This window comes from Capsicum annuum, chromosome 8 (genome assembly GCF_002878395.1).
Source record: "Capsicum annuum cultivar UCD-10X-F1 chromosome 8, UCD10Xv1.1, whole genome shotgun sequence".
Taxonomy (NCBI): Eukaryota; Viridiplantae; Streptophyta; class Magnoliopsida; order Solanales; family Solanaceae; genus Capsicum; species Capsicum annuum.
The window spans coordinates 4,415,290-4,438,177 of NC_061118.1; the positions used below are offsets into that span (position 1 = coordinate 4,415,290).

A 22,888-nucleotide genomic window follows, 5' to 3' on the forward strand; every position below is an offset into this window, starting at 1 on the left:
GACCAAGTGGGCCCCACTAAGTATCAATGTGATGCACATAAGCATGACCTAAAGGCTGACCTACCTCGGGGTTCACTAACAAGGTTATTAGGGGGAGCGTATGGTCGATAGTGGCTGCGACAACTTTCCACCCACTCCATACGTCCGACGGCTCGCCCTCCTAAAATAAGAGCGACTCAACTAGAGTTCGTATACACGATGTGCACTTTGAGACTTGTTGTAGAAAGAATTGACTCGGGTAATGCAAATAATGCCAGATATAAAACGGTAACACATAAAGAAAAACCATAAATAAAGAGCACATAGACACTCAACAATGATAAAATAAATACAAACGATAATACGAACAATGTCTATACACCCCTAATGCCAAACTAATCCGATAAAACTCCCAAAAATAAGCTCGAATTCTGAAAAATCCCCAGCAGAGTCGCCAGAGCTGTCACACCCCTTATTTTTAACAAATCAGATATTGTTTTTGAGGTTTCAAAAGGGTTTTTTTATTGGGTGACAAAAGATGATTTTTTGTTTAGAAAAAAAGGATTGTTTTCATTTAAACTCAGAGTCGCCACCTGGCATAATTCGGGTGTGCCAAGTCACCCGTGGATATCCTTTTTCAAAATAATTTTGACTCTATAAAACTGATCCGTGAACAGAGATTCTGGTTAACAAATTCTGTTGACCGAGGGGAAGGTGTTAGGCACCCCTCAATCCCATGGTTTGACCACGATCGCTTGGTAGACAATATCGGCTAATTTGACACTAAGAATGTATAAACCACACAAAACACATAAACAAGCATCCAAACACACGAAACAAAATAAATTCAAAGTATAGTGTTTAGTCCAATTATACAGTCCAAAATAAATAAAATGCAAAAGTAAATCCTATCTAACCTACACTAATCCTAACTACGCTCCCGTGTTTTACCCGATGCCTCGGACCTTCATCACGAACATCTTCCACCAATATAATACGTCGGAGCATTTTTCGATGAATAAATACAAATGGCCTCGGGGCATTCCCCGGCTAAATGAATAAAATTGATCCAAATGCGGTAAACAAAACCACTCAACACATATTTCAAACATTCCATCAATCCACAATCCCTAAACTTGCCTACCCGAATTACCGTTTGCCTATCAACTCTTGATTTATCGTAATTCTATCACATCCAACATCATCAACGTAGCAAAATTAAAACAAATTCCTTATCAAGATTCACCCTTCCCAAATTTCTTTTTAATCCACAAATGTTCATGTTAAAATAACTATTCACCCATATCAACATCAAAGTTCCACCATGATAGTCTATTCAATCACCAAAGATTCACAAAAAGGGGAACTAAACATAATAATCAACCCACAATCACAACATCAATCACATATAATAAAATAAAAATGACAAGAGATAGAATTAGACCTCGATTCCGCTTTCAAATAAGTATTCTTTCATCAAACGGGATAGAGTCCGCATCGGAACCTTAACTCGAAACTCAATCACGTCAAACGGGTTAGGAGTTTCGCCAACAAACGACGTTGTAGTCATAGGGATGGACTGTTACGGCTTCAAATGGAGCTCCGACAAGCCTCAACAATGACGAACCCGATGGGGTTGAGCAGAATTGGGTCACGGGACTTGGTGCTAGTTATTAGAACTGGTAGTCTAGGCCAAAATCTGGTGGATTTTGACGTATTCCAGCGAGAGTTTGCCGAAAAAACTATTCACCATTGCTCTTTTCTCTCTCGACGCACCTCTCTCTCTATCTGGTTTCTCTACTTATTGGTCTTCTCTCTCCTTGCCTTTGGGTGCTTGTTTGCTTTAATGGAGTGTATGTAAATGTGTGTGTATCATCGTGAGAGGGTGTGTGGTTCTGTGTGTAATTCCAAGAATAAGAAAGGGAAAGATTATAGAATCCCCCCCCTGGTGAGTGTGTATGTATCTATTTATATAGTGATGAATGGGGGGTGAATTCTGTTTTGTACAGCTGTCTATTTTTTGTGTATATTCTTTTATGATGGATAAAAAAAAATGTGTGTAAAGGTAGGTGGAGACCACGTGGGTAGGTTGTTAGGATGAGGTATAAAGTTGGTTAGGATAGCATTAAAACAAAAATAGAATTTGTTAGAGATTATGTTAAGGGTTGTTATTTTTTATATTTTTGTAGGGTATAATCACATGGGTGAGGGTATATGGTAAGATGAGGGTAAAAATGGATAAAAATATTTTTGGGGAGGGACAAAATTAGGTGTCTACAGCTATGGAGAAGCTCAAACGGTGAAGATAAGAATAAATATGGAAAATGACCTGAAGGGCCATTACAATTTAAAATTTACTAAAGTAAAAGGTACATGCCATGGTAAACTTGGAGTTTGCTAGAATAAAAGTTCATAAATTGATATGAACGATTGTGACATCCCAAAGATGTGCATACTGAGTATTGAACATATGTTGAAGAATTAGAAAATTCTTCATTACTTTTAATGTTGCCTCTTCTCATGATAAGTTGGTTGGACCAACTAATTTTGGGATTAGATTTCTTAAAATCTGAAAAGTATAAAAGGTGAATAAGGGTCCGTTCACCTATCATGTGATATATTGAAAAGATATGCATCAATAAGATGATCACATGTACATTTATTATCAACCTACAGTTTGAAATTCATAAAGTTGCACAGTAAAATTAAGTTAAGAGCATAACTTTCAGACTGTGTAATCAAGATAATTCTTCTTGATGATGATGGTTTAGCATTGAATACCTTCGATAAATAGCTAAACCATTATAAAGTAATGTATCATAAGATTTTTAGCTTTCAATACAATGTAAGTAAATTAAATATAATAATGTATTAGTAATCACAAATAACTATAATGTGTCATGAACTGTAGTGTATCATGAACTCAATGTTATTAAATGAGATACTTGTTATCATTATACAATATATCATAAGTTTTCACATAATAGGAAAACTTATGATATTTGTTATCATAAGTTATTAAATGACGTATATTATGCAATTTAAATGGCAATTTCTTTAATTAAGTGCATTAATTGCTAAATTGTAGGCTTAATATTGTTTCTTTCCATTTTTAACCACAATTAAAGATTTTTTAATGTATCATAAACTAATGTATAATGACGTTAACTAATGTATCATATCCGAGATTTTATGTAATTATTATAAAAGTAGGGAGAGAGGGTAATTAGGTAGTAAAGTGTTGGGGTTTATGTTGTTTATACAATTTTTTCAGTTTTTGTATAGTTAACGGGCCTACTTGTGCAATGGCAAAATTAAAGGTCATAGTTATAATGTGTCTTTTTTTATTAGGTGACAACATTTGAGTGGCTTACTAATCCACGTAGGAACGATTGAGTTTTACGCCTGTAAGTTGCAGAATTGGAGTGTTTTTTGTTTCAACTTTTATATAGTTAAAGGGTTTTTTTGTGCACTGACAAAGTTAAAGGGCATTGTTATAATTTGGTATCAAGTTAAAGGTCCTGTTTATGTATTGTACTTTTTTTGCCACAGGAAAAATTAGATGAATATCTAGTTGATATTCAGTATCTGTATCAATGCTCGATTATATCTGAATTATGCATTGCATTGCAAGAGCGCTCATTCTCGAGGCAATACTCTCAATACAAATTTATTTGGCTATCATTAACACATTTGAAACATCATTGCTCCATTTGATCGATATTCAGGTATCTGTATTAAAACTCGATTATATCCGAATCATGCATTGCATTGCAAGGGCGCTCATCCTCAAGGCAACACTCCCAATAAAAATTTCTTTGGCTATGATTAACACATTTTAAACGAATGATGAGATACGTAAAGGCTGAGATAGAGGCAAAGCCATGATTTCAATTAAGGGGTTCAATATTTAAAGAAAACCTAGTCGAACAGGGGTTTGACACTTACTATAGATGCATAAAAAATAAATTTAATCATGTATAAATAGTATATTTTTCCATCGAAAAAGATTCGAATGAACCCCCTAGCTGAAGGCTGGCTTCGTCCCAGTGTGAGGGTTGATGGTGATAGGTTTGAGGAGATCGAGAGATCGAGGTAGACTAACAAAAAAATTGGAGATACATAATTAGACAGAATATGACACATCTTCAACTCACTGATCGAGGACATTGTCACACCCCTTTTTCAACTCCAAAAAGAATTATTTTTATGGGTTGCGAAAGGATTTTCATTATTAAAGTGACAAAATGAAGATAATTTGTTTTGAAAAGGACCTTTTACATTCAAAACTCAGAGTCGCCACTTGGCATAATCTGGTGTGCCAAGTCACCATTGGAAAATCCTTTTCAAAATCATTTGACTCTTTAAACTAGTTTGCGAACAGAGATTCCAGCCAAGGAATTCTGTTGACCGAGGGGAAGATGTTAGGCACCCCTCGATCCCGTGGTTCGACCATGGTCGCTTGGTGGAGCGTATCGACTAATTTTGACACTACGAATGTACAAACCACACAAAACATGTAAAACAATCTAACAAACAAACAAAACAAAACAAAAAAATGAATCAAAAGTACAGTGTCTAGTCCAATTTATACAGTCCAAAATAGAAAAATGCAAAAATAAATCCTATCTAACCTACACTAATACTAACTACGCTCCTGTGCTTTACCCGACACCTCAGGCCTTCCTCACGAACGTCTTCCTCCAACATAGCACGTCGGGGCATTCCCCAGTGAATAAATACATTGTGTCTCGGGGCATTCCTGGCTAAATAAATACATTTGAATTAAACACGATAAACTAGAAACCAAACATTCACACACACATTAAACATTCAAAACATTTAATAAACACATCACTCCGAAGTTTTGCCTACCCAAACCGACATTTGCCTATCCATTTCAACATATCATAATTCTATCACATTCCAACAATATTCATGCTCATTATGAATTAAACAAAACAACAATAAACCAAAGTTAATCTAAACTCAACTTTTTATCAATTTCTCAATTCCATCCCCAAATAATCAATTTTAATTCTCAAACGAGATACCATTTCACCAAACCATAATCAAGCAAACCAATCACGAGTCAAAATAAACACGCATTCATCACCAACAAGGACCAAATAACATGTAATATTCAATCCAACACCAAATATAATAAACAATGAAATAAAAAGAGAAAGAGAGTAAAATTGGACCCCAATTTGAAGCTTTCAAACTAAATGTTATTCGAATAAACCGCACCCAAGAACCTCAAGCCAAACCTTAACACCAACAATCCAACTCGATAATGTGAAATAATGACCCGTTCATCGTCACTTTTCACCGGCACTGTTCACCAACACTGTTCACACCGTTATTGTTCACTTTGTTACTGTTCACTCCGTTATTGTTCACGTTGTTACTGTTCACTCCATTGTTGTTCACGTTGTTACTATTCACTCCATTACTGTTCACGCTATTATTGTTCACCGGCACTGTTTACGTCGGATTCCCATTGTCCAGACCCTTTTTCTCTCTTTATTTTTTTCTCTCGCGCGATTCTCTCTTTCTCTCCCTCATTGTTTTTTTGTTCTTGTGAGGAAGATGATTTGGTGATTGTTGTTATTGTGGAGAAGAAGATGATGAAAGAATGAGTCTCCCTATTTTCCCCTTTTAGAATTTTCTTTTTATATTTTTTATTTAATTTTTCTTTTTCTTTATTTATTATCCTATGTGGAAGCATATAATTGGTGGCTTGTGGGAATAAGTGTGTGGCATATGGAAAAGTTAGTGTGGCATGTGGAAAGATGAGGGTGGCGTGTGGAAAAATGAGTGGGGCGTGTGTCTTTTGCATGTATCCAATGAGAAATGGAAAGTGAAGTGTTGAGGTGGCATAGTGAGGTGATAAAGATGCTATGTATTTAATTATTTTCAATTTTTTTGGGGGGGGATAAATTATCAATTAAACAAAAGTATGGTAGGGTGAATAAGATAAAATAAAAAAAATTAAATTAAAAAAATAAAATAAAAATAATCAAAATATTTATGGGAAAGGACAAAATTACGTGTCTACATCATGCCCCCTTTGGATGTAAACACATGGTGTTTTCATACGAAGCAGTAGACAACGAGACAGAATTTTATCCTGACCTTTATTCAAAAGCACGGAGCACGAGGAAGGAGGGAAACCAGGTCATGACTTAGGACATCCTACCTACCCAATTTATGAGGGAATCGAGTGACAGTTATCTCAAAGGATTGGAAGGAGATGGACTATGCCGAGTTAGAGAGTCGAGTGAGGTTCCATCGAGGTTTCGGTCCGCGGCTCTGTTATTACATCAAAAATGAAAATTACAAGTTAAAAACATAAATGAAATTACAAAATCCTATGTACGCAGCTTCTGTTGGACTCTTGACTTGAGTTTCATCACCCTATTCTTTAGGCGGGCTCCTGATTTGAAATTCCTTCAACTTGTTGCTTGGTTTTCAATTTCATCACCTGTTCTCCAGGTGGGCTCCTGACTTGATATTTTTGATCTGTTGACTTTCATTTTCTTCACTTTGTTACTTGACTTTCAACTTCTTCACCTTGTTGCTTGACTTTCAATTTCTTCTCCTTGCTGCTTGACTTTTCATTTATTCTCACTGTGCTTCAGGCGGGCTCCTGAAATCACATTAAAACTAGAAATAAAATTATCCCAAATAAAATTATTGTAAAGAGAAAATCGTTTGCCAAAAAAGTAAAGTTCCAAAACAGATATTAAATTTTATTTTTTTGCCCCAATTTACCATCAGAAGATTTTTGAGAAAGTTAGATCATACCTACTTGCATGTTGCAATAATGAATCAAGACTCTGACCAAGAAATGCATTTCTTGAGAGTAAAATTGATTGACCAAGACTAGGAAGTGCGTTTCCTAAGAATTAAAGTGAGGAATTCTGACTAGAAAGTGCGTCATCTAGAGATAGAATTTTAAATTAAAAAGTGTGTCACCTGACAAATGAAAACTAACAAGGAAGTGTGTCTCATAATGATTAAGTGCAATGACTCGACTAGAAAGTACATTTTCTAGAAATCAAGGAGAATAACTCGACTAAAAGGTATGTCTTATAGGAATCAAAAGAAATAACTCGACTAAAAGGTACGTCTTATAGGAATCAAAGGGAGATGGCTCGACTAAAAGGTACGTCTTATAGGAATCCAGGGAAATGACTCGACTAAAAGGTATGCCTTATAGGAATCAAGGGATATGACTCGACTAAAAGTTACGTCTTCTAGAGGTCAAGGGGAATGACTCAACTAAAAAGTATGTCTTATAGAAATCAAAGGGAGATGACTCAACTAAGAGGTACGTCTTATAGGAATCAAGAGGGATGACTCGACTAAAAGGTACGTCTTATAGGAATCAAGGGAGATTATTCGACTAAAAGGTACGTCTTACAGGAATCAAAGGGAGATGACCGACTAAAAGGTATGTCTTATAGAAATCCAGGGAAATAACTCGACTAAAAGGTACGCCTTGTAAGAATCAAGGAGGATGACTCGACTAAAAGGTGTGTCTTCTAGGGGTCAAGGGGGATGACTCGACTAAAAGGTACGCCTTATAGGAATCAAGGGGGATAACTCGACCAAAAGGTACATCTTCTAGGAATCAAGGGAGATGAGTCGACTAAAAGGTACGTCTTATAGGAATCAAAGAGAGATGACTCGACTAAAAGGTACGTCTTATAGGAATCCAGGGAAATGACTTGACTAAAAGGTATGCCTTGTAGGAATCAAGGGGGATGACTCGACTAAAAGGTACGTCTTCTAGGGGTCAAGGGAATGAATCAACTAAAAGAAATGCCTTATAGGAATCAACAGGGATGACTCGACTAAAAGGTACGTTTTCTAGGAATCAAAGGGGATGACTCGACTAAAAGGTACGCCTTATAGGAATAAGGGGGATGAATCGACTAAAAGGTACGTCTTATAGGAATCAAGGGGGATGACTCGACTAAAAGGTACGTCTTCTAAGAGTCAAAGGGAATGACTCGACTAGAAGGTACGTCTTCTAGGATTCAAGGGGGATGAATCAACTAAAAGGTACGTCTTATAGAAATCAAGGGGGATGACTCGACTAAAAGGTACGTCTTATAAGAATCAAGGGGGATGACTTGACTAAAAGGTACGTATTCTAAGAGTCAAAGGGAATGACTCGAATAGAAGGTACGTCTTCTAGGAGTGCAGGTTCAATTTAAGAAGTGCATCACCCAGCAAATGAAAACTAAAATCCCTGGACAGGAAAGTGTGTCTCCGAGGGATATAAGATGATGAATTTTTACCATGATTTAATTATCAAACAAGTGCAGCAACATTGCTTCCTGCATTTGTAAAAGCGAGAAATTAGGGGCCTTGATGTTTAGGCTTTGAAATCCTTGATTTAAAGGTAACATGTGTTCCTGTTTCATCAAATAAAACTTGTGAGTTTAAAACATGGTGGTTGATTTGTGTCTTTAGCTTTCGTGGCGATCACTCTTGCCCTCGACACATTTAACCTTGCTTCCAACCATTAGCATATATCATTGACTTGCTGAATCATTGACCCGAGCTCAGCTTATTAAGAGTGACTAAAACAAACACAGTATCTCTGCTTTGCCATGCTTCTCAGATAGACCCTTTGAACCTTGGTATTTCCATGAGTTCCCTGACTTCTCTGTTGACAAAACTTTCTGCATTCCCTCTTTTGGCTCACAATCATGTCTCTTTCATGTGCTAGCTTTTGTCTTACTTTGTCCAATTAAAGAAGCTGGTAGCTAGTTTTAAAATCTTTTCTCACTTCTTTTGACACGGACTAGACTTAAAGACGAGAAAAATAATGACAATGGTTAATATTTGGATAATTGACTCAATAAAATAAAAATAAAAAATAAATAAAAGACAATGAATGTCCTTATTTGAAACAAACAAGTAAAAATTTATCTAAAAATGACAGTCAACTCTAATGATTATGCCATGAATTTTGGATTAAGTTGCCTGATCTTTTCATCCAAATTTTCTGCCAATTGTTCTTGAGTTAACTGGGCTTGAAACTGAGTTGTTTCCTTAGATCAACTGCATTTATGACCCCATTCGGCTAGTGGCGCGTTGAAGGGTTTTCGCCAAAAAGCTTCTCTTATTTTTTTTTATCACCTCACCATTGCCTTATGGTATCCGAGAGGATTTTTCACCAATAAGATTCTCTTATTTTCATTTCTCTTAACTCACAGTCGTCTTACAGTGCCTGTAAGGGTTTTCACCGACAAGACTCTCTCATTTTAATCTCTCTCAACTTACCATCATCTTACGGTGCCCGTGAGGGTTTTCACTAATAAGATGCTCTCATTTTTATTTCTCTCCTAATTTCATGAGGAAGATGAGTAGTTCCCAATGTTATCATATCCATAGCATGCTTAGCCTTAACATTCTCAAAAATTGATCCGAAGGTCTTTCTTTGGTTGTAACTTGGCTTTTGGATAGGGTTGGAAAGAAAGGATGACATGGGGCCCAAACGATACTAAAAGTGGGGTAAGACTTACAACTTTTAGAATCAACTCAAACAATGAGGATTAACTCATGCCCCAGTTTCTTTTGACTGGGAAATTCTAAATTTTATTTGGTTGGACCTAGCCCAGAGTAGGGCAGCCTACGTATCTCACCCCCAAAAGAGGAGAATCAGGTCACGCGTAGTTCCGGCGGCTTGTTCTTTTGCTTGATTCTGATTTTTTCTTTTTTTTTTTCTTTTGTTGACTCTTTTATTGACTTTTTTTGTCTTTTTGGGACCTTCTGACTCTATTTTTTCTTGACGCACTTTTCTTTTCCTTCTTTTGGACACATTTTTTCTCTCATTTCTTTTTGAAACTTTCTGACTCTATTGTTTTACTCGAAACTTTTCTTTTGAGCTTTACTGACCCTATCTTGATTCCAAAAGAGGGGTATGAAAGAAAATCAGACTAAAGCTCAAATGGGGTTAACAAAGGATGACACGATGTTTGGATAGCAGAATGAAATGCCTTCGTCATATCAATTCTTGAAAATGCAAGTACATATCATGCAATATGAAAGTAAGAGATGAAGATCATTTGTGATTTTTTTACAATCAATTCTTGAAAATGCAAGTACATATCATGCAATATGAAAGTAAGAGATAAAGATCATTTGTAATTTTTTTACAACACTATTTTTAACTGAGACTGTGCGTCGCTACTTCTTCTGCAAACTCCATCTTTGTTGTACATTACTCATGCTTTCGTGGAGCTAATTTTTCTATTCCTTTTGATATAGGATCACACATCCACTATTTAACCTAATTGAGACATGTCTTTCAAATGCTGACCAAGTTATTCTCACGATTCTCAAAATAATTGCCTTAATTTTCAAAGAAGGCTTCAACTTGATCACCAAATGCCCCAGCACTCTATCTATTTTCTCAGACGCTTTTTTTTTCTAACTTTAACCCTCTGATTTAATGCTCATGCTTAAACTGGATTTTAAGATCTGGTTGAAAATTTCACTAGCATGTCATATCACTAGAGTCAAATAAAATGTACTATGTAAAGAAAACAAACAAACAACACATATTTAAATCACAAATGAAAATGGGACACTTCATTTAGTTGAAACAAAAAATAGAAGGGTTTGAACATAAATGACAAAAGGACAAAACAAGATAGATCCCGAACTACAACCCTGAAATAATTCGGATAACAGAAAATAAAACAAAATAAACTACCAGACCTTTTCCTAGTAGGGAGGGGTGACTTTTCAATTGCTCAGCCTGACATCTTAGCCATTGGTTTGCATATCAGCATGACTAGAGCTTTTCTTACTGTCAATGTTCTACACCATAATTGATTTATCTTGAATCATTTTTTTAATTTCTCTTTCAAAGCACGACAATCTTCAATACTGCGACCCTGAACATCAGAATGATATGCACATCGTACATTAGGATCAAAACTTCTTGCATGTGGGTCAGGAGTATACCCAAGGAGAGAAGTAATCATGCCTTGTTGTACCAATATCTAGAATAAATTGGCATAGGATTTCCCAATAAGAGTGAAATTGTCTTTTTCCTTCTTCCTCTTTGCGAACTTTAGCCTCAGATGAAACTTGACTTTAGAGGTTCCTTGGAAAATTTGTGGGGGTCGAGGACGATGTTGAGGGACAGGTGCATGCCATTGTGGATAAGAAGATAGATGAGTATACAATTATGCATTGTTCAAAGGATATTGAGGAAGTGGAATGGGATTTCTTGGATTTTGGGGAAAGAAACCTTGTTGCAAGTGGTTATGTGGATCTAATATGTAAGATCGGGATTGAGGCTGACAGTATTGGTGGGTTGGACCTCTTTAACTCTGCTTTGGCCCTGGCATGACAATAGGTGTATTTTCCTTCTTCTTTCCTTTAGGTTCCCTTGGTTGATTGCAATGTCGTCCCAAATGTTTCACAGAATCCTTCTGTCCATCAGGCTCCCCAAATTTTGATGTCTGAAAGCTGGAAGGAAGGTTAACACTTGAAGACATGCCTCAATTTTTATCTGAAACATCTTCGTAGCCAATAAGTCCAGGGGAATTTTTCATATCATTTTTTACACTCTTAACTTTCCCAACCACTTTCTCTAGCTCTTCTCGCATGCTAGGCTTCTTAGTAAGAAATTTTGGCAGTCCACTTAATTTAACGGTAGGCTCAAGAGTATAACAATGATCATCAAGAGTATTGAACGTGGATTCACTAGTAGACTAGGGAAGCACAATCGTTGGATTGATAGCCAAAGTAGAAGTCTTAGTAGAAGGTTGAGCAACAAAAGCACTGACTGTATGTGGTGCTATGAATGTGGTTGACTTATACTGAGGAGCTAAAGAAAGAGTGGTGGAAGTATTGAGGTGCATTTGACGTGGAATGGATTTTGAGGCATGCTGTGGTGCATCAACAACAGTTGGAAACTGACTTTGCAATTTTGGTGGAATACTCAAGGTATTTGCAAGGTCAAAAGTGGGGAACGGAGGTGGAGGCAGCCCACTGGCCCAAACTCGGTACATTTTCATCATTTGTTGTCTCAGTCTCAAATTTCCTTCCTTTAAACTCTCAATTTTCTGACTCTTTGTTTCATACGTGGTGTCACTCTCTATATCCTTGTTGGACACAACTAAACCTTTCTTGGATTTGCTGTGATATGGAGGACCAGCCAGGAAGCCACAAACCAACCACCTTAAACTAACTGAACAAGAGACAACAAATATGTTAGAGTTCAACATTTTTCAAAACCTCTCTTTTTTTTTTTAAAAGATCACCGAACCCAAGAAGGGCGCCTACGTATCTCACTCCCGAGAGAGGAGAATCAGGTGTGCATAGTTCGTGAAGTCTTGCCAAAATGGCCAATTAAACTCTTTTCCTTTTTCTTTTTTTTTTCTTTAAATTTTAAGAAGAAAAGAAAAATGACAAATTGTCAAAAGAATAGACAACATTTTTTTTTGAAATTTTTAGTTTTAATAACCTATACAAAATGAAACCTATGATTATCAAAGAAACTCTTTTTTTGGGTTTTCAATTTTGCATTTCATACGAAAATGAAACTTGAACCTATTAAAGGAATTTTTTTTTGTAGTTTTCTTTTATTGATGCATAGACACCTACTCTAAATGAAGCGTGAAAAAAATATTTTTTTGAATTTTTTGAAATAAGATCCCCGAACCAACAATAGCCTTTCTACGTATCTTACTCCGGAAAGAGGAGAATCAGGGGTGCGTAGTTCGTCCAGATTGGACAATTAAGGATTACTTAACAAACTACACCAAACTTGAGAGACACAACCAAAGACTAACGATGAAAAATGTCAATAAAATCTTTTTTGGAGTTTTCAGCTTGACACTTCAAATAAAAATGACACCAACAATTATAAAATGAAAAAAATCTTTTTGGTATTTTCATTACAATGAAATGTACAAATTTCTACCATTTTTTGCATTTTCTTTTATAAAAACTGCTAAAAAATCTTTTTTAAAAATTACGAATTATGAATGCATGCTAAAAGAGACAAAGTGAGAAATTTTTTTTGATGTTTTGATTTTTGAACAAATGAGTGCAGAAAATAAAAAATCTTTTTGAATTTTTGAATTGTGAAAAACAAAGGCCATAAGGAACTCTAAAACTACAAAACTCTTTTTTTTTCTTTTCGACTCACTTTTCTTCCTTCTTTTTTTTTCAACAATTTCTTGCCTACACACTTTGCTTCTAACTTATGCTTTTGCCCAAATCAATCTGTCAAATGATCTCATTACCCTCAAAGATGCAACATTTAGCATGTAGGGATGCCTTAGAGGTGAATTTCCTACAAAGGACCAAGTGGGTCCTGCTAGGTCTCCAATATGATACACCTAAGCATGACCTAAAGGCCGACCTACGTTGGGGTTCACTAACAAGGCTGTTCGGGGGAGCGTATGGTCGATAGTGGCTTTTTTGCTTTCCACCTACTCCATAACACCAACGGCTCCCCCCCCCCCCCCCCCCCCCTAAGGGTGACTCAACTAGAGGTCGTCTATAACACGTGTACTACGGACTTGTTGCAGAAAGAATAACTCAGGTTATACACATGATGCCAGATATAAAGCAGTAACACATAAGATAAAACTGTAAACAAAAAGCACGTAGACACTCAACAATGATAAACAATAACACAAAACAACACAAACAATGTCTATACACCCATAATATCAAACAAAGCTGATACAACTCAAAAAAATTAGCTCAAATTCTGAAAATCCCTAGCAGAGTCGCCAGAGCTGTCATACCCCTTTTTCAACTCCAAAAGAATTATTTTTATGGGCTTCGAAAGGGTTTTCATTATTAAAGTGACAAAATGAAGATAATTTGTTTCGTAAAGGACCTTTTACATTCAAAACTCAGAGCGCCACTTGGCATAATCTGGTGTGCCAAGTCACTATTGGAAAATCCTTTTCAAAACCATTTGACTCTTTAAAATGGTTTGCGAACAGAGATTTCGGCTAAGGAATTCTGTTGACCGAGGGGAAGGTGTTAGGCACCCCTCGATCCCGTGGTTCGACCATGGTCGCTTGGTGGAGCGTATCGACTAATTTTGACACTACGAATGTACAAACCACACAAAACACGTAAAACAATCAAACAAACAAACAAAACAAAACAAAAAAATGATTCAAAAGTACAGCGTCCTGTCCAATTTTTACAGTCCAAAATAGAAAAATGCAAAAATAAATCTTATCTAACCTACACTAATACTAACTACGCTCCCGTGCTTTACCCGACGATTCAGGCCTTCCTCACGAACGTCTTCCGCTAACATAGTACGTCGGGGCATTCCCCAGTGAATAAATACATTGTGTCTCGGGGCATTCCCCGGCTAACTAAATACATTTGAATTAAACATGATAAACTAGAAACCAAACATTCACACGCACATTAAACATTCAACACATTTAATAAACACATCACTCCTAAGTTTTGCCTACCCAAACCGACATTTGCCTATCCATTTCAACATATTATAATTCTATCACATTCCAACAATATTCATGCTCATTACGAATTAAACAAAACAACAATAAACCAAAGTTAATCTAAATTCAACTTTTTATCAATTTCTCAATTCCATCCCCAAACAATCAATTTCAATTCTCAAACGAGATACCATTTCACCAAAACATAATCAAGCAAACCAACCACGAGTCAAAATAAACACGCATTCATCACCAACAAGGACCAAATAACACGCAATATTCAATCCAACATCAAATATAATAAATAATGAAATAAAAAGAGAAACAGAGTAGAATTGGACCTCAATTTGAAGCTTTCAAACTCAATGTAATTCGAATAAAGAGAGTCCGCACCCGAAAACCTCGAGCCGAACCTTAACACCAACAATCCAACTCGACAATGTGAAATAATGACCCATTCACCGTCACTGTTCATTGACATTGTTCATGTCGTTACTGTTCACGTCGTTATTGTTCACTCCGTTACTGTTCACTTCATTACTGTTCACTTCGTTACTGTTCACACTATTACTGTTCACCAACACTGTTTACGCCGGATTCCCATTGTCCAGACCCTTTTTCTCTCTCAATTTTTTTTCTCTTGCGCGATTCTCTCTTTCTCTCCCTCATTTTTTTTTTGTTCTTGTGAGAAAGATGATTTGGTGATTGTTGTTATTGTAGAGAAAATGATGATGAAAGAATGAGCCTCCCCCTTTTTCCCTTTTAGAATTTTTCTTTTATATTTTTTATTTGATTTTTCTTTTCCTTTTTTTATTATCCTATGTGGAAGCATATAATTGGTGGCTTGTGGGAATAAGTGTGTGGCATGTGGAAAAGTTAGTGTGGCATGTGGAAAGATGAGGGTGGCGTGTGGAAAAATGAGTAGGGCGTGTGCCTTTTGCATGTATCCAATGAAAAATGGCAAGTTAGGTGTTGAGGTGACATAGTGAGGTGACAAAGATGCTATGTATTTAATTATTTTCAATTCTTTTTTTTTTGGGAGAAATTATCAATTAAACAAAAGTACGGTAAGGTGAATAAAATAAAAATTAAAATTAAAAATTAAAAAAATAAAATAAAATAAAAAAGATGAAAATATTTTCAGAAAAGGACAAAATTACGTATCTACAGACATGACTCAAAATAAAAGGTTTGAAGGTCGAAAATTATATTAAGGTTGACAAGTAGCAGGCTAAAGTGTATCTATCTGTTCCTTTATTAGTACTACTAGTCAAGCATACGTGCGTTGCACGTGTGTTTCATGTCAAGCCATCAATTATATAGAAACTACAACAAAATAATTGATAATTGAAATATTAGAACAATACAATTAAGTTTGATCTTTGGTGATTTGTAAACAACATCTTTAAAGCTCATCAAAAAACTAGTTATAAAAATATTTGTTCCACCAAATTTACCTTGTAAATGCTTTTATATTATTATAGAAAGAAAGAGTCCTCAATTTGTAGAAGTTCAAACTATCGTCCAAAAAAAATTAACTAATATGAAACATTTTTATCTGGGGTGCACTCATAAAATTTTTCTAATAATATTATAATATAAAAATAATAAAGATACCCAAGTATAGCAAAAATCCTGCACGTCTGAACAATAATATACTATTAATATTTTTTATTATGTCAAAAAAAAATAGAGGCCTAATACTATCAAATTTTGAAGCAAAAAAAATTTCGGGCTTTAGTTATTTTCCTTGTTTTAATTTATTAAAAAAAAGGCTGCTATTAAATTTTGTTATTTTAATTTTGATAAAAATCATCTTATTTTTCTTTTTTTTCCTCTTATTTTGTATTTAGGAATCCTTTCTCAAGTACACAAGAAGAAAAAAAAACTCATCAATAATAAATTTTCTTATATTTTTTCTTACCGTATATTTTAGGATTTCTTTATTTATTATAAATATAATAATATAATGATTGAATAAAATAAGTGAAAAGACAATTTTATCTATTGTGGAGATTTTTAATGAAGGGTAAAAAATTCAAATCACTTTTCTAAGGGTCTTTACACTTTTATTATAGTATAGATTATAGATATAGATAATAAATTATAGATATAGATAGAGATTATAGATATAGATATTGCGGAAATTTTTAATGAAGGGTAAAAAATTTTAATATCTTCACATTTTTAATATATTATTATTATTATAGATATAGATGCTTTCGATTTTATTACTACGGTTATTTCTTTTACTATGATTATATTTATATTTGTACTTTTTATATTTTTCTTTCTTTAATATTTTCCTTATGCATAGTACTATATAATTGGATAATTCTTAATTTAGATGTGATATTTTGTGGATCAGAATTTGTTGGGTCTTAGGACACGTTTGGTTCATGTTATAATTATATTATACTGTTTTTTTTATATATAAGGGGGTTACATAAATTTTGTCTATTTTATCTATCAATTTTTTGTTTTTTCAGATGAATCAAATTGCTCCACCTAACTATTGTATTGCCTTTTGTCTATTTTAGCTTTTATACTAATTTTTTTTTTTAAAGAAAGTTCAATGTGAGCCTCTGTCATTGGTATATTGACGTTGCAGTAATTTTGTGGGTCTTTTTTTTTTTTCACTTACTTTAGGTGGTCCTCTTTAGATAGATTTACTTTACGTGTTTTCATAAAAATTGAATATCTGCATATTTGACTTAAAATAAATTCAAAATTTTTATATGAGCTGAATTAGGCGGGTCAAATGAAGTATAGCACACAAATAACTATTATATTACCTTTTGTCTATTTCATCTTTTACACTAAATTTCTTTTTTAAGAAAGTTCATTCAAACGTGAACCTCTGTCATTGATATATTGACGCTGTAGTAATTTTTGTGGGTCTTTTTTTTTTTCACTTACTTTAGATGGTCTTCTTTGGATAGATTTACTTGAAGTGTTTTTATCAAAATCGGATATCTGTACACTTGACTTAAAGTAAATTTAAATTTTTTATTAGAATTGATTTAGACGGATCAAATGGAGTAAAGCACACGAATAACTATTATATTGCCTTTTGTCTTTTTAGCTTTTACACTAATTTTTTTTTTTTAAGAAAGTTCATTCAAACGTGAGCCTCTATCATTGGTATATTGACGATGTAGAAATTTTTGTGTGTCTTTTTTCTTCGCTTACTTTAGATGGTCCTCTTTGAATAGATTTACTTGAAGTGTTTTTATCAAAATCGGATAACTGTACACTTGACTCAAAGTAAATTTAAATTTTTTATTAGAATTGATTTAAACAGGTCAAATGGAACAAAGCACACGAATAATTATTATATTCCCTTTTTTCTTTTTTAGCTTTTACACTAATTTTTTTTTTTTTTTAAGAAAGTTCATTCAAACTTGAACCTCTATCATTGATATATTTACATTGCGGTCATTTTTGTGGGTCATTATTTTCACTTAGTCTAAGTGATCCTCTTTGAATAGATTTATCAAAATCTAATATTCATGCACTTACTATAAGTGGTATATATATTGACATTGTAGTCATTTTTGTGGGTCATTTTTTTTTTTCACTTTTTCTAAGTGGTCCTCTTTGGATAGATTTATTTTAGGTGTTTTTATCAAAACCGAATATCTATGCTTTATCAAAATCGAATATCTATGCACTTACTCTAAGTGGTTTATATATTGACATCGTAATCATTTTTGTGGGTCTTTTTTTTTTCCACTTACTCTATGTGGTGCTTTTTAAATAGATTTATTTTAGGTGTTTTTATTAAAATCGAATAATTTATGCACTTGACTTTAAATAAATTCAAATTTTTTATATATGCTGAATTGGACGGGTCAAATGGGACAAAGCACTCAAATAACCTACTTTTGGGGTCATCATTTAACTTGTATTCGTTTATTAGAATTTTTACAAGTTTAGCCACTTTAGAAATAATTTCAAATGTACTTGACTGAAATTAAAAATTTGTGTCTGACTTCAGAAATTTGTTTGAAGTTTTGCCGGCTTTATGAGGATGAAATATAATTAAGATATTTTTGTCTGAAGTTTGGAATGGCTTGTAAGGCTGATTTCGTATATTTTTAATATAAGTTGTGGATTTGACAAGGCCTAATTCAGATATATTTTAGCGAAGCCTTATCTGGCTTGACAAGTCTTAACATCAATTTTTTTTTTTTTCTGAAGATATGGTCTTGACAAGGTCAACTTTTAGATATTTTTTATTAAAGTTGTTAGGAGGGTGAAACTTCAATCATACATGACTGATGTGAATGTTAAAAACTAAAAATTATTTAAAGTTAAACTTCAATCGAGTATATCTAAAACTCTGAATATTTTTCTCATTGGCGCTCTTCTATTTATGAATTGGCGTGATATGCAAACGAAGAAAATTGAATTACAGATGTGAAGGTAAAATAGAAAGTACAGATCTAACAAATTTAATAGTTTTAGTTCAAATTTTATATTTTCGTTATATATATATATATTAATTTAAAACCTAAAAACTCCAAAGGTTTAGAATCTAAAATTCATAAAATTTCAAATTTTGAATTCTTTTTCTTTTATTGAAGTCATTGATGACATCAAGAATAATAAAATAAAACGTGTCCTTTTAAGGTTTCTTTTTCACTTTTCCTTTCCAAAAATGCTTGTTTAACATCAACATTTATATCTAGCTATATATATATATATACAAGAACATGCATGTGTGAAGAAAATTAAACATTATTAATTATCATTATTATCCAAAATGGCAACATCATTCCCTATGAATGCTGGTGATGGTCCTTATAGCTACTCAAAAAACTCCCATTTGCAGGTAATTGTTTCTACTTTTAAGGGATCGTTTGGTAGAGTGCGTAAAAATAGGGTTGAATATGGTGTATTAGTAATGTTGATATTAGTAATATCGATGTTTCTTTATTTGTGTAATCGGGTAGAGGGTTAGGGGTGGGAGCGTTTCTTTATTTGTGTTTGACGTTTCTTGTTCGTGGGTGTTGAGTGATGTCTATGTTTTCGGTTAGATAGTCTTTTAGCAGTATCTAGTGGCTGTTGTGTTACCTTGTGGATACCGGTGTTAGTTTATTTTGCATATTCTACTAATCTATACGCATTTATATTTTGTGATTTGCTATACTGTTATCGGTCCTAAGCCGGAGGTCTATCGGAAACAGCCTCTCTACTTCTTCGAAGGTAGTGGTATGGTCTGCGTACACTCTACCCTCCCTAGACCCTACTATGTGGGAATAAACTGGATATGTTGTTGTAGTATGCACTGTTTGGTTCGGAATATTAAAAGTAACATACATTGTATAGGTATAATATATGAACGTGTCCTTTAACTTGACTTCAACAGGGATAATCTAACACCATCCAACTTTGGGTATGCACAAGTAGACACTTAGGGGTCGTTCGGTGGGAGGGATAAGGATAAATAATCTCTCGATTAATTTAGAAGAGGAGCTTATTCCATGTTTGGTTGGGACAAAATACATGGGCGTTAACTCATCCCAGGATTAATCATCCCGATATTGTAATGTTTTTTCTTATTCCTTCATGAGGATGGGATAACTAATTTCGGGATTAGTAATCCAGGGATAACTTGTTTTCCAACCAAACGACCCCTTAAAGTTGTAGGCACAATTAAAAAAGTACCCCAAACAAGGTATTAATATACCCATAGCTGATGAATGCAGGATTTTTTTCTAATGCATCCGACCAAACGATCCCTAAGTATTTACTCTAAATACTTATCTTTTCCATAGATCCCAAACTCAAGATAAAAGTATTTGAAAAAAAAAGAGCAAACAACATAAATCCCGACAGTTTTGAGCTTAATTACAGAAAATTCTAACATTTTACATAATTACTGAAAATTCTGATTTTGAGTCTTTCAAGATACATAATTAGCTCCTGATACATCTAACGAAAATACATTTTTTTTACTTTGTAAAGATACATAATTAGCTTCAGATACTTTTTTTTTTCAATTTTGAATCTGTCAACATACATAATTAGTTCTCTGATACATTCAACGAACATACATAATTAGTTGAGATTTTTTGTAATTACTTTATAAAGATGAAAAATTGTGTAAATATGATAAGTTAAAGGTGTATATATCTTTTGGTATACCTCATCTAGTATACATGCATAACTTTATACCGAAAAATAATTTTTGGTGTCATACTAAAGTAACTGAACTTTTTCATCTATAATAATAGAATCACTAAACTTTACTGTCAAATGTGACTTTACTGTTATAATTGCATGCAGAAAGAACTGTTAGATAGTGCAAAAGACATCAAAATCATGTCTTCTTCTTCAAATACATTACACATTGCAGATTTGGGATGTTCAGTTGGACCAAACACTTTCATTGCAATGCAACATGTTGTACAAGTTCTAAGAGCTGTTTTAGAAGTACTTTTCGTCAATCATTTTGGAAGTGAAATAGCAGAAGAAGCTTTTACAAGGACGATTCTCAAAAGTGATGAAATTTCAATATGGATGAAAACGAATTACCAGAAAGCATGTCAGTTATTTGTCGCTTTGAAGCGTAAATAAGTTTCTGTGAAGAAATCTATATAGTATATAATTTCAGGTCTATTGAGTGATGTGACACGTTTCATAGACAGAAATTATTATTTGTGTGTTTTCTAATATTTTTGACCTTTTCATCGTATCTTTCACTTAATGTGTTCTACAAAGAAAATTGAAAAGTTTATTTATTAATGTTTTAGATATCCTTAGCAGTTTAGTTTTATTAACCCATTTTACTCCAATTGTCAATATATGATATAATTCAGGTCTATGGAGAGATAATTATGGCAAGTTTCACCAACATGGGTTGTGGTGCAGTGGATGAGGCTGCTCTACCCTTAACCAGAGGTCGAGGGTTCGACCCTGGGTATGGAGAAAACTCTGTTGGGAGCGCTGCCACCTTAATGTGCCCTTCAACGCACGATCCAAATTAGTCGAGGCTCCAATGGAGGCACCAAACATCGGATGGGAAACCAAAAAAAAAACTATGGCACGTTTCATATGTCTCGAATATCAAAAAATAGATAAATAAAAATATTTCAATAACGAAATTCTAGAACATAAAATAATATTATCAAATTGGACAAATATTATTGCGCATTTTTATTTTTAATAACATAAATAAGTAAATATGAACGGACAGAATAACATAATTAATTGGGCCAATGCTTGCCAATATTTCTATAAAATCAACATTGATTGGGACGATTAAACACATACATATATAGAAACTATATTATTGAGGTACCTTTTGCCACTATATTATTTCTATAATATATATAAGAGGGAGGTTGGGTGCTGAAGCAGATCGACATGCCTGCTTCAGCAGTCAGCTTCAGCTGCTTCAACCGTGTTTTTATAAATAATTCTCTTATTTATAAGAGGCAGTTGAGCAGCTGAAGCAGGCAGGAGGTCGATATGCCTACTTCAGCTGCTTCACCTGTAATTTTACTATATCACCCCTCAATTAATTATTATAAATTATCTATGTATTAAAAAATTAATAATATTTAATAAAAAATTAAAATAGACATTTATGATATATCTGCTTCAGCCGGTTCTGTCACACCCCTTTTTTAACCGAAAAAAAGATTATGTATTGGGTTCGAAAGGGTTTTTATTATTAAGTGACAAAAGAAAACAATTTGTTTCGAAGAAGGATTGTTTTTACATTTGAAATCAGAGTCTCCACTTGGCATAATCTGGTGTGCCAAGTCACCATTGGAAAGTCCTTTTCAAAACCATTTGACTCTTTAAACTGGTTTGCGAACAGAGATTCCGGCTAAGGAATTCTGTTGACCAAGGGGAAGGTGTTAGGCACCCCTCGATCCCGTGGTTCAACCATGGTCGCTTGGTGGAACATATCGACTAATTCGACGCTAAGAGTGTATAAACCACACAAAAACATACAAACCAATCAATCAAACAAACAAACAAACAAACAAACAAATCCAAAATTATAGTGTTCAGTCCAATTATTACAATCCAAAAATAGAAAAATACGAAAAATATAAATCCTATTCTAAGCTAGTCCTAGACTAAGCTCCAATGTTTCACCCGATGCCTCGGGCCTTGATCGATATCCGCCTTCGCCAACATGATACGTCGGGGCATTCCCCTGTGAATAAATACATCAATCTTCGGGGCATTCTCCGGCCAAATTAATACACTTCAATCCAAAAACATAAACCAACACATTTCAACAAAACACCCTCAAGTTTCAACGATCGCAAGTCATAAACTTTGCCTAACCCACTTATATTTGCCTATCAATGGTCGACCTAAACATGATACTACCATTTTTCAACAACATCTATGCTTATTCCGAACTAGACTACATATCACGTTCAATGTCAACGATTAATTAA

At 34.1% G+C, this 22,888-nt stretch overlaps 1 protein-coding gene across 2 annotated transcripts; it reads left to right on the top strand.

The window, feature by feature from the left end:
- Nucleotides 1-19,196: 19,196 nt before the first annotated feature.
- LOC124886362 (probable S-adenosylmethionine-dependent methyltransferase At5g37990) lies at nt 19,197-21,515 on the top strand. 2 transcript variants are annotated; one of them, XM_047394298.1, is made up of 2 exons: nt 19,197-19,296; nt 20,754-21,515. In XM_047394298.1, exons 1-2 carry the CDS (start codon nt 19,228-19,230, stop codon nt 21,042-21,044), a joined length of 360 nt encoding a protein of 119 aa, XP_047250254.1. In that variant the 5' UTR covers nt 19,197-19,227; the 3' UTR covers nt 21,045-21,515. The 2 variants fall into 2 exon arrangements, 1 of the variants encoding a protein (XP_047250254.1); XR_007043447.1 differs by having other exon boundaries at nt 19,216-19,296; nt 20,824-21,515.
- Nucleotides 21,516-22,888: the final 1,373 nt, after the last annotated feature.

What these genes read in the sequence shown, in the direction of transcription:
- LOC124886362 (XM_047394298.1), top strand. Translation starts at nt 19,228, where the DNA reads ATGGCAACATCATTCCCTATGAATGCTGGTGATGGTCCTTATAGCTAC. An exon ending in CAAAAAACTCCCATTTGCAG is followed by an intron (nt 19,297 to 20,753) that starts GTAATTGTTTCT and finishes AATTGCATGCAG; the next exon opens with AAAGAACTGTTAGATAGTGC.